Source organism: Pelmatolapia mariae, linkage group LG3_W (assembly GCF_036321145.2).
Source record: "Pelmatolapia mariae isolate MD_Pm_ZW linkage group LG3_W, Pm_UMD_F_2, whole genome shotgun sequence".
NCBI lineage: Eukaryota > Metazoa > Chordata > Actinopteri > Cichliformes > Cichlidae > Pelmatolapia > Pelmatolapia mariae.
The window spans coordinates 44,552,716-44,565,769 of NC_086229.1; the positions used below are offsets into that span (position 1 = coordinate 44,552,716).

At 40.2% G+C, this 13,054-nt stretch overlaps 1 protein-coding gene across 1 annotated transcript in view; it reads left to right on the forward strand.

Moving 5' to 3' along the window:
• The window catches only part of LOC135932704 (collagen alpha-5(IV) chain-like), a 91,012-nt gene that overhangs the window by 77,578 nt on the left and 380 nt on the right, over positions 1–13,054 (forward strand). Inside the window, exons 4-16 of the mRNA XM_065470291.1 lie at positions 1,550–1,576; positions 2,574–2,654; positions 3,125–3,187; positions 3,283–3,318; positions 3,452–3,493; positions 3,617–3,709; positions 8,702–8,755; positions 8,914–8,970; positions 9,916–9,960; positions 10,058–10,111; positions 10,196–10,237; positions 12,276–12,369; positions 12,848–12,918. Of these exons, the coding sequence (XP_065326363.1) occupies positions 1,550–1,576; positions 2,574–2,654; positions 3,125–3,187; positions 3,283–3,318; positions 3,452–3,493; positions 3,617–3,709; positions 8,702–8,755; positions 8,914–8,970; positions 9,916–9,960; positions 10,058–10,111; positions 10,196–10,237; positions 12,276–12,369; positions 12,848–12,918 (759 nt within the window). The remainder of the gene's footprint in view (positions 1–1,549; positions 1,577–2,573; positions 2,655–3,124; positions 3,188–3,282; positions 3,319–3,451; positions 3,494–3,616; positions 3,710–8,701; positions 8,756–8,913; positions 8,971–9,915; positions 9,961–10,057; positions 10,112–10,195; positions 10,238–12,275; positions 12,370–12,847; positions 12,919–13,054) is intronic.

Sequence of the window (13,054 nt, forward strand, 5' to 3'; positions counted from 1 at the left end):
GCAAAAGTGCATAAATATTTATTTTACGTGATTGATGTGTGTGGCGGGGCGTGGTCTGCAGTGCCGCTGCAGGGGAGGTGGACCCACCTGAGCGGCATCTGCAATCACGCCTCTCTGGCGTAGTCTGTGCTCTCTCGGCTGTTTTTTGGGTGTGTATCGGGCTGTGAGTTGAAAAGCTACAGCCGGCTGTGTGGGTACACCAACCATGTGTGAAAAGTGGTCCATAACGTAATGCTTCAAAGCGTGTTCATGCAAACATTGTCGGGTCTGCCGTGGTACAATGGCACTTCTGCTCATGAACCTGTGTGCACAGCATCTGCAAATCGGGGCTGTACAAAATCACTTCATCTTTACCCAAAACTGTAAACTGTCATCTGTGAGGCTCGAGCGGTGTTTGTTTTTACCATAGTTCATGGTGGAGAATGGCTGCTCTTCTGACTTTTGCTCTCTGTAGCCGTATGAATGGCAAACTACACTGATTCGCAGCGGCATAGGCACACTTAAAATTTCTTCTGAAATTTTCGCTTTCTAGTTTTATTCCTATTATCGCGTCAAGAACTCGGACGGATTAGAAACTCGGCGTGTGGAGGGAAAGCGGCGCGCCGATGCTTCCCCCTGCTTAAGAGCCCGATTGTGTTCGGATTGAACCACGAACCGCGGGGCTGCTGTTCAGTCTTTTGTGCGTAATTTTGTTTTGGTGACCTGAACTGTGCGTTTTTCTCTCCAGGTGTGTGCAGGTGTGCTTTAAGTTTACAGCAGCTGCTTTCAGACTCACACTGAAGTGTAGAGAAATGAAACGCATATTTAGTGCAGCTGATTAGTCTTTGCATTTGAGAGATGATTCAGAAACAGCAACACAGGTGGGGAAGTGTATGAGCGCGCTCGCACTTTTCCTCTCTTCGCCCTCCACATCTGTTTAAACTGGTGCCTCCTCATCCTCAGCTGTAGATCGTTAGCATGTCAGGATGCCGATGCATCACCAAATCACTGCAAGTGTCTCTCACTCTGGCTCATGTAATATTCCATGAATACTCCCTCCTCATTAATTATTAATGAGGCGTGGCTGCACGCCCACCACACACCAGGCGTGTCCAATCAGGTCTGCCCGCTGTTTGCTGTTCTGTAAGTCCTCTAACACAGCTATGCGTGGTATGAGTGGGGTTTTTCATGTTTTTCAAATTATGCAGGAGACATTTGTGTGTTTGAAGATTTTATGGATTAGATTCAGTGTTTTGATGGCAACTGGAACACTGAACAGAGTATGAGCATCCTGTGAAATAACAAAAACAGCACAGGATCAGGTCTAAGACTAAAAAATCAGCATATGAGAGTTTTTTTTTTTTTGTCTGCTCAGAGTTTATAAAGTGATTAGAGATGAAGAATAAATCAACAGATTTATTCTTTTCCTCTTATAAACATATATATATATATATATATATATATATCTGGGCAGCCAGGACTTCCAGTAAGTCATTACCGGATGAAGTCTGCATCACAGTGATCTGTCTGGTTTTGTTTTTTCAAACTTTTCTATTTTACTCATTTACAGGGTCCACCTGGTCTGCCAGGACAAAAGGTAAAAATCAGCACACACACATTTTGTAACTTTGTTACTAATGCTTAATGGTAAAAATTGATTAAAAAAATATAACTTAATTTTCAAGGTTTGAATTCAATTTTTTAAGTTATGTCCTCTACCAGCTAGAAACAAACGAAGTCTCATATTTATAATATAATTTCTATGACAATCAATGAAAATAATTGTTGCATTTAGGTAAAATAATCATTTTAGATCTTAGATCCTTTTAAATCTACTTCTTTGTTATTCTTGTCATTCATTGTTCTGAATTAAAAACATGATATGTCAGCAATTTCTGCACTAATATACAGATTTCTGTCTCACTGTAGGCTGATATATATACAGCTTTAGAAGTACCACACAACTCAGAGGAAGGCTCTAATTTGAAATGTTGACTTGACTGTGCTTTGAACTTGTTATGGCTGGTAGACCTAATTTAACTCTTACTTAAAGTAAATATAAATTCCCTTCTCAACTGGGGAAATGTAGAAAAATACGTGTGTGGATGTGTGGTTTTACAAACAAACGGGCACATCCAGGTTTAAAAGGCCAAAGACTGGGTTTCTAAGGAAAGGGCAAGGAAGCCAGTTACAAATAAATAAACATAACACATTAAAAAAAAAAAAGTTCTGTTTTGAAAATGAAACCATGGAAAATAATTTTTAAAAAAATCACTTTTTTTAAATTCATGTAAACAAAAAACACAACACGACAACAAACAAATAAGAGTTTCACTAATTTGTGTTTGTTGTGGAACACACAGATGTGAAAGCTCTACTACTGCCTCTCCTTTAGGTTTCTATAAAATCGATTTCTATCATTTTTCTAACTTTTTTTTTTTACTGATGTCGAGTTTTTGCTGTATTTGTCCACTAGATGGTGCTCTTTGACATTGTTTGATATTCAGAAGCAACATGTCCTTTTTTCCCCTCAGGTTCTTTCCCTTTATGAAGACAAATGTATATCTGAGCATCTCTTTTTCTTTTCTTTGCAGGGAGACCCAGGTGATGTTATCTCTGCCAATCCTTTCGGAGAGCAAGGAGCAGTGGGTTTACCCGGTTTGCCAGGAGGTCCTGTGAGTGAAATATTCTCCTTTTAGAAACACTGTGCTGCCAAAGCTAAGTCAGAATGATGTGTGTTTAGAAAAACAAAACAAAATGAATGAATGAACAGAACTTGAGCTTTAGATGTCAAACCGGTCTGTTTAATAATGCGACAAATGAAAATCTGTTTAATTTTGATCATTTATAAGTTGAAATATGACTAATGCTGATATTATAAACATAAAGCCATCATATATCAAGGTGTCTGCTGTATTTATAATTATTGACATTATTTATTTGTGCTTATGGAAACATTTTTAGAGCTAGGACTGTAAGTCATAGGACTGTAATTTCTCACACACTCACAGAAATGCTCACAGACTCAAACAGAATGAAAGGAAATGTGCAGAAGCAAAAGGATGAAAATGTTTGGGGGTTTTTTTAAACTGTATGTTTTACCAATTGTCTGTACATCTTTTTCCTTTGTGCTTTTATGTCACAGGGCCGACCTGGACCTCCAGGTGCACAAGGTCCGGTAGGTCCCCCAGGACCCAGAGGCCTTGAGGTAAAGTGAAGCTGCTACAGCGTAAACCTTTTTTCATGAAAGTTGCACAAATAGCATCAGATTGAAGGCCAACTGTTTCTCGGTTTGTTTTTCAGGGTCGTCCAGGTGCTCCTGGTCCACCCGGGCCTAAGGTGAGATCAGACACTTTGTAACTGATCTTTAGTAAATAAAGACAAAATGATAATACATTTTGAACTATTCTTGGTCATGAAATATACTCCACTGAGCCTGAAGTGACAGCCTACCTCTGTTTTTTCTCAACAGGGGAATATGGGTTTGAATTTCCAAGGACCCAAAGGAGAAAAGGTACCATAATCATCACTTTGTTACTACAGTTATGTTCAGTCTCTGCCTCAAGCTTGTCTTCTCAGAGCTTTTACTGAATTACTAAACACTAAACCTGCCACTCTTTCCCTGCTGTGACCATAGGGTGCACCAGGTTTGCAAGGACCTCCTGGTCCTCCAGGACAGGTTGGGGAGCAGACAAAGCCGGCTGAGACTGAAATTCAGAGAGGAGACAAGGTATAACTATTTTAAAGGCATAAAAGTGGTGAAGTATTCCATTTGCCACAGAAATGAGGACTGACGAGACTAAAATTAGATTTTAAATAGAGAGATTTTACAACGTAGGCTGTTTAAACCAAGTCTAAAACTCAGTATCTCTTGCTGACAGGTGGGAGTCACTCGCTTTATTAACAGATTTTCCATATATATGAAAAAGGTCATTCATATTTTCCATAATGCATGTATTTTACATTGTATCAAAATGCCTCCTCTTGGCAGTACCTAATCATTGCTCATAAAAATGTATTAAATGTGTGTGAACATATATAAAAACCGTCTTGATGCATTCTCAATCATCCAGGAAAGTAAATCTCCAAAAGTTGAATCTGTTCATCTGGACGTAGCGTTTTGTGGGAGAAACGTTTTGTCACTTATCCAAGTGACTTCTTCAGTCTCAGCTGACTGCAGGTTTCCCCAAACCTTATAAACAGTACATTTGCATAATGACTGAAACCAGCCCACTGAAGGAACAATGGGCTGTGAGGTCAGTTCCTTAATCATAATTATGCAAATTCCCATGACCATTGATCAACAACCACTGACCAAACCCACTGATCAAAGAACACTGATCAATGGCCATGAGTACCATTCACAGAGAGTTGGGGAATGGCTGCAATCACAGCATTGTAAGATGGCGAAAGATGTACCCTTAGGCCCCCTCCTCGATTCAGAGATGGTCTTTCCCTTTTCACGTAAATGGCCTCCTTGACTCCGCGCTCAAACCAGCGTTCCTCCCTGTCCAGGATGTGTACATCCTCATCGTTGAAAGAGTGTCCACTGGCCTGTAGGTGTAAATAAACTGCAGAGTCCTGGCCTGATGAGGTTGCTCTTCTGTGTTGTGCCATCCGCTTCGCTAGAGGTTGTTTGGTTTCCCGATGTATAAATCCTGGCAATCCTCCTGGCACTTAACAGCGTACACTATGTTACTCTGTTTGTGTCGGGGGACCCGATCCTTGGGGTGGACCAGTTTTTGGCGCAGCGTGTTTTGGGGTTTAAAAGCCACAGAGACCCGGTGTTTAGAAAAAATTCGTCTCAACTGTTCCGATACTCCTGACACATATGGGATCACTACAGGTTTTCGCCTGGGCAGCGGTTGTCCTTCTCTCCTGGATCGGCTGGAGCTTTCTTTAGGTGCCTTCCCAGCTTTGACAATAGTCCAGCTGGGATAACCACATTTACTCAGGGCCTTCTTGATGTGCTGTTCTTCTGCTTGCCTGGCCGCTGTGTCAGTGGGGATGGTGTTCGCTCTGTGTTGTAGCGTCTTGATGACACCCAGTTTGTGCTCAAACTGGGTGTCCCCAGCTCTCTGTAAATGGTACTCATGGCCATTGATCAGTGGGTTTTGGTCAGTGGTTGTTGATCAATGGTCATGGGAATTTGCATAATTATGATTAAGGAACTGACCTCACAGCCCATTGTTCCTTCAGTGGGCTGGTTTCAGTCATTATGCAAATGTACTGTTTATAAGGTTTGGGGAAACCTGCAGTCAGCTGAGACTGAAGAAGTCACTTGGATGAGTGACAAAACGTTTCTCCCACAAAACGCTACGTCCAGATGAACAGATTCAACTTTTGGAGATATATAAAAACCAGTTTACGCCAGAGTAATAAATCACAGCCACATGATGGCAGCAGAGAGTATCTATGCCTGCCAATCATATTTAGTCATTTCATTCAGTAAAGAAATAAAAAACACCAGACGGGCATTGTGTAAAATGTAAATAAATTGCGTAAGACAACGTACCAGATGTTTAAACTGAGACATTATTATGACATAAATTATTAGTTCATTTTGAATTTCATGGCAGCAACACATTGCAAAAACTATGGGAAGGGGAAACAAAAGGCTGGAAAAGTAAGTGACATTAAAAAGCAACAGCTGGAGTAACATTTTGCAACTAATTGGACTCACTGATTGGCAAGAGGTCAGTAAAATGATGTGGTATAAAAAGAGCCTCTTAGACAGACAGATGGGCGGGTTTATCTGCAAAAAAATAAATCTGCAACTACATCTGGTGGGCTTATTTCTGAATAAAGCTTTGAATATCTCATTATCTACCGTACATAATATTACAATGATTCAGAGAATCTGGAGAAACCTCTGTGTGCAAAAGTCAAGGCTGAAAAACACAGAAACACTCACAGAAATCTCTGTCTGTGAACACATTTCAATTTGCCAGCTGCAAATGCAGGTTGAAGCTCTACTGTGTAAAAAAGAAAAAGAAGCAACCATAAGTTGACATTATCCACAAACACCAGTGTTGGGTAAGTTACTTTAAATTAGTAACTTAGTTACATTACTAGTTACTTCCATCAAAAGTAACTCAGTTACTTCAAGTTACTCGTTACTTTCAAAGTAACTAGTTACTAGGGAAAGTAACTTTGGTTTTACTCAGACTTCTCTTGTTAATGTGTTGCTTCCGTAACTGGATACCCAGCGAGAGTTCCAGTCTTCTAGCTTGCTTACTTGCCACAAGTGCACTGTGCCACCTACCAATAGAAAGGAAAAGATAATGTGCATATTTCCACGAGAGAAATCCCACGCCTGGACCGTCGTTGACCGCCGCCATGATTCTAGCCTACGTCACAGTGTTATGTGCGCTTTTTACATCCAACACAAAAAATGCAGTCGTGGTGCTTTTGATTGTACTCAGAACTCGAAAATTCTGCTTTCCAAATAGGAAGATGTAGGTAACACCAGACTGCAGATGAGCTGCATACAGGGCTGGACTGGGACAAAAAGTCGGCCTGGGCATTTTGACTAGAGACCGGCCCACCATTACAAGACAGTGTGACAGTGATGATGATCTATCAATCGTTTGTTGTAAGACTCAGGTAATTATTTTTTAAAAGCTAGACATTTTAAATAAGAATAAGAAAGTATTTCTTTGTGCCCCCCTCTCCCTGTTAATGCCCTACCTGGCCCCCTGGCAACACTTTGCTAGATCCGGCCCTGCACAGTTACCAGCTGTCAGCTACATAGAAAAGGATCCTGGTGTTATTTGTCTCTCAGAAACAGTTCATAACTTCCCTTCAACTCATTCATGTCACCTAAAAGGTAAACCTGTTTCTCCATCACCTGTTCAGCTCTGATGATTCAGTAAGGACATCTCCTGGTTTCATCTTCATGTTTCCCTCTCACCAGATAACCAAACCGACATCATGACCAGCAGCTTTTACAGCTGTGGCTCCAGCAAACATCAGCTGATACTAGAAAGTAATATTAAATAAATTCTAACAACAGCCGATCAAACGTGCTGCTGTTGTTTAACGCGACATCCGCTGGTTTCTTCTTTCTGGCGCAAAGTGGGCGATAAACAAACAAGAGAGAAAAGCCGATCAGCTGATCATTGATCCATGATTGAAGTAGAAACAGGAGAGGGAGGGGGAGAGAATGAGAGAAGAGGCAGCAGTGCAGCAAAGACACACAATAACTTTGTCTGTTTTTCATTGTAGCTGAAGTCCGGGACAAACTGTGTTCCTTTTCACCTCAATACGAAACGCGTAATATTTTCTCTGAATACGAGACGATTCCGTTTTTTAGGGGACGGTTGGCAACTCTAATAATTAACCGTATGAACAAAACAAAGTTCAACATCAGTAACATAGCACCCACCCAGCTGTATAGAAACCCAGTCATGCTAGCTAGCACGCAGTACGAAAAAGTCAGCATAACGAAAATAAACTCCACCTAAACTTGGTTTATATCTGACTCCGATAGACTGCAGGTCATAACTTCTTACCTGAAGTTCAGTTCACCTGATACTCGGACCGGCGGCCGCCTCGGGTCTCTCCTCTTGCCTCCACTTTCAATCATCCACCTGCTGGCCTCCACCACTTGCTAATATTACTGAATCTGTGGAAGCGCCGCGATAGCACCACACGAAGTAACGAATAACGAGCCTATCTAAATCCCAGTAACGAGTAACGCGTTCCTGATTTTGGCATAATAACTAGTTACTGTGCTCGTTACCACAATAATAACGTAGTTACTGTAACGCATTACTTAATAACGCGTTAGTCCCAACACTGACAACTTCTTTAAGTCAAAACTCATTTAAATTGGACTGAAGCAAAGCCTCCAGACTAAAGAGGAGAAGGACTAAGGCTATGTTCACACTGCAGGCGAAAGTGCATCAAATCCGACTTTTTTGACCCTATGCGACCCATATCCGATCGTGGTATGACAGTGTGAACGGCACAAATCCGATATTTTCAAATCCGATCTGGGTCACTTTTGTATGTGGTACTGAATCCGATACATATCTGATGTTGTAGAAAGTGACTGCTGTTTGAACGGTCATGTCGCATTAAATCCGTCTTTTACATCACTGACACAAGACAGACGCCAATTATCAGCGCCGGAGAAGCACCCGAGAAGACATCGCGAACGCTTCCTGGCCATCCAGTGTAGATGTTAGTGAAACTGTTGGGAAGACAACAATGGAGAAACGTGAACATTTTATTTGTACTGTATAATCTGCAGATTCTGACAGAAATCTGAAACTATCCTTTGAAGCACTGCTCCTCTAAAACAGCAATAAACAACAAGGATCATTATTAGCCCATGTGTAAATAACAAAATAACTTTATAACTTAAAGCAAAATTGAGAAACGTAAAGTCCGAAACAAGTATTTATATTAAGGGCCATCAGTCAAACAATACTGTTTGGTCTGGGTCTAAACAGAGCGCGTTGTGTGTGAGGTCTTCTTTTGCGCATGCGGACCGCTTCGAGGGTTCACACTAGAGCGCGTTTGCTGTCACATTTTATTTGTAGTGTGAACAAGCAGACAAAAAAATCGGATTTGATCAAAAAATTGGAATTGAGCATTAAGACCTGCAGTGTGAACGTAGCCTAATTGACTTGTTATGCCAAACCAGCCAAATAGATTTGGTTCAAACTTTAAACTCCTTCTGCACTGATACTGATTTTTTCTCTTTATTCTGCAGGGCGACCAAGGACCTCCTGGCCCTAAAGGTGATCAGGGTTTACCGGGACCTCCTGTAAGTATCTCCGGTCCCCTGAACCAAATTTACCTTCACACATTAAGAGTCCCTCGAGAAAACAGACAAAACATTTAAGTTGCAAGTTGGAAGAAGTGGAGTATCTAGTCTTCTTGATGGTGACTGTGGTGTTTATATGTCTCTTTATCTCACTGTAGGGTCCCTATGGTGGGCAGAAAGGAGAAAAAGGAGAACCAGGAGAGCCGGGCAAACGAGTAAGTACAGCACTGGAATTTCAAGCAAATCCTGTCACTAAACTTACGTAATCGCCCCTGTGTTGCTAAAATATGTCTGTTGCTCAAAGGTAAACTCAATTCTAAAGCCCTTAACATGTGTACAAGTGCAAGAGTGTCTGGAACCTCATCTCTGACATTTGGTTTAGGCAAAGAGGAAAGGTGTTCCCCAACTTTCTCAAACAATCTGACTATTTTACAGGGTTTCTCTCAGCTTTTTTGTGTGTATACATGCAAGTGAAACTTTCTGCAAAGAGGGAACTCTCAAACATATTTGCCAATATTTCAGTTTGTACATGTCATTCCTTCAAGACTGCTAAGACACAGCAGAGCTTGAATTCCTGGGTTGAAGCAGTAAGAAGAGACCAAAAGGGATCTATGATGCAGGGTTCATTTGACTGTTACCAGATTGTATGTTCAGTATGTATTTGTAGAACATGTTCTCCAAGCCTTTTAAAAACATACTGAAACCTTATCAATAAGCCCAAAACTCCGGGTAAACCTTCAAACAGCTCTTCATAGATGTGAATACAGGGTAGTTATGAACGCATACACATTATTCTACTGTGCACACAGTCATGAAGTCCGGTGTAACGTTTTGAAATGATGAACAAGACCTTGCAGACACCTGTTGACTCCAGTCGCATGTGTTGGGATGTCAACCTGACCACAGGCCTAACTCAATTAAGTGAATGAGTTAATTATTTATATTTAACAGAGATATGAATGTCATTTTTATTATTGTAAAACTGGACATTTTAAGAAGGGAGTCAATCTCAGAATTTTTGACTCCCTTTGGGAGTCAGCCTCTAGTGGCCACTGGAGGATGTGCAGTTTTTGCAATTTTGTAATGCTTCAATATTCAACTCTGGAGATGTCCCCGTTGGTGCAAAGCCTGATCACCATGTTTTTTCCCCCCTTTTGCAGGGAAAACCAGGCAAAGATGGTGATCCTGGTTCTCCAGGATACCCAGTGAGTTCTGCCAACAAACTGCACAATTTATAGTCCTTTTCTAAAATGTCTTATAACCTTTTCCTAACATTCTTGTATTGCTTTTTGTCACATTCAGGGGCCCTCTGGAGAGACAGGCCAGCCTGGTCTTCCAGGGAGGGATAGTGAGACAGTAAGTTTCTTCTGAATATTTTGAATTCTACGAGTCAAACGGTAATGCCGTGAACTGTGTAAATATCACTCTTTTTCATTTCAGGGACAAAAAGGTGATCGTGGATTCCCGGGTCCACCAGGGCAGGTGAATGAGAATTTATATTTCATTATTTGTGGAATATTTGTCTTACACTTGAACTCTTAGCACCATTTCATTGTCTACTTACATAAATACAATGCTGTGCAAATATCCCAAGCCATCCTTCATTTCTTTGTAGTTTGCTTCAAAAATATAAAGAAATTAACCATTTTTCCTTGGACCTTGGAGGCTTATTCACTTATTTGTAGTTCATTTTGAAAAGTGCCACCAGACTTTGATCCACTGATTCATTGTTAGTGAGCCCAAGCACACTGTCAGTGCAGTAAAAGCATAGCTGTCAGAGTCTGCTGCGTGGCAGGCAAGATAAGGACCCAAACGCATGATCACAGGACACAGGAGTGGAATGGAAAATAGGGATGGGCGGTATGAGGAAAAATCTAATATCACAATATTTTTTGGCTTTATCACTATACATGATATGTCTTGAGCCCCAACGCTCCCAGTATTGGGGGCAAAAGGGATGAGACCTCTGAATTTCACCTGAAGTTCATATAAACCATCTCCACAACCACTAAACACAATAAAAACGACAAAACAATTAAAAGAGCAGTTACATAATTTCGCAAAATGTGCCTAAACACAAACAAAAATCCATGAGGTCACTCAGCTTCATGTAACCAAACCACGACCAAAATTCACTGAACCAGCCGCAAAAGAAGACCGAAAATGTGCTTCACGTTCGATAAACAATAACATGGAATCATGTCGTTTTTCTCTGTTCCTCTTGCTGATAGCTGGTAGCTCGTTTCACAGCTGGTTTATTTGAAGTTTTCTTTGGTGTGTTAGGAGACATTTGCATGTGGAGTTTAAGATGGTCTTAATTTTGTAGTGGGTGACTTTTCAGCTGGTGGAATAAATTCGTAGTACTGCCACCTTTTGGGCAATGGTCTGACGAGTCTGAATCTCTGGGGTTAGTGATGCATTCGCAGCGTGTGGGAGGAAAAAAAAAACTCACAGTGAATTACATCCAGACAGCTTAATATTTCCATGGCAACCTATACTTGATGGTTACTATACAGTAAGGCTGGGTTTTAATTATTGATTTTCCAATTAAAATTGATTTTAGGTTGAATAACGCGATGCCGATTAATTAAATCCTGAATTGATTTTTAAATATAAATGTATTTTGCCAGAAACTTCAGAATCTCAGGTTAAAGCTTTCATTTCAACAACCACCAAACAGCTAAAACAGTAAATGAGAGCAGGTAAACGGATTCCACAAAGACGTAAACACAAAGCGCGGACCCGACGCATCAGAATCAGTGAGATGTCGGCTTTCTCACCCAATGACACGCCGTCGGGGCTGAAAGCCAACATCTCACAGATTCTGATGCTGCAGGTTTTGTCACTCTCCAACCCAAATTAACTGAGCCAGCAGCAAAAGACGATCAAAATTAAGCTTCACATTTGATAAACATTGTCATGAATTCCCTCTTACTTGTGCTTGTGCTTACTTGTGTAGTTCAAGAATAGTTTCCCATCTCAAATCTCTATTTTCTGCATTATTTGCTTGCTCGTTATGCACCATTCTACTGTTGTTTACATTGTTTTCAGCCACTGTTTTTGTTTTGTTTTTTTAATTACCGGCAAAAAGAAAGCCTCATTTCAACTGTTCAACACCGAAAACATTTAAACTGTGTGTGTGTAATACGAATTACCCACTCCCAATGGAAGATGAACCATTAAAGATGACTATTCAGTATACAAAGTCCACTAGTCCTGCTAACCATGAGAAAACTGTAATTATGAGACTTTTTTTTTACATTTTTAAAAACACAGCTTAAAATAAGGAAGTGTTTTAAAAAGAGGAAAGTTTCCATAAGGAGGTAATATTTATCATAGTCTCTGATTTAGGTTCAATAGTCTGTTGTTGTATTTTAGATTTATTCTGTTGTATTTTTTAAAATATTTTATTTTAAAAATTATATTACAAAAAAACATTTAAGGATATTTGCAAAGTTTTGTATAGTTTAGTCCATGTGAGTCTTGTGAATTTACTTAATTCTTTTTAACATCCCATCAGGTGATTGGCGGGCCAATAGGGAATCAGGTGGGGCCTAAAGGTGAACCTGGCTTACCTGGAACACCTGGACTCAAAGGAGACAGAGGAGTACAAGGTGAGCTGAAAACACACAGGCACATAACAAGCATAGTTATTATTTGCATTAGTTTTAAAGCTAGTTTATACCGGGTACCAATTTAAGTTCAAAAACAGACATTATAGATGAGATGGTGCAACCTAAATGCACTGGTGTAGGTCTAGAATAACAGATTAAAAATACAATAATACATTTAGGGGAAAGGTTGGAATAAATTGAATAATTTAGGGTTACTGAAAAGGAAATAAAGGGATACAATTATTATTTATGTAAACTAGTTAATGGCTCTTCTTTGCTTTTGGCTTTTGGCTGAATAAGACCATTTTTTGAGATTTACTTTTTGATTATCTTTCGCAAAAAAACAAAACAAATAACACTGAAACGTCAACCTCCTTTCTCCAGGTTTGACAGGACCTTAAATGTGACAATAAAGATATTGAAGTTTAGTAGACCTCAGGACAGACGTCTTTATGGTCCTTCTTTTTTTCTTCATCAGGACCTCAAGGCGCCCAAGGTTTCAAGGGAGACAGAGGTTTTCCAGGAACACCTGGCTCTGTCGGCCCCAGCGTGAGTATTCTTACTTTTCCTTTCCGAAAGTGGTAATTATCATTGTGGAACTGATATAATTAATGTGTTGCTCACAATTTTTTTTCATCAGAAAAATAAGATTTCATAATAAACGCCATTATTTCTTTGGTATTCT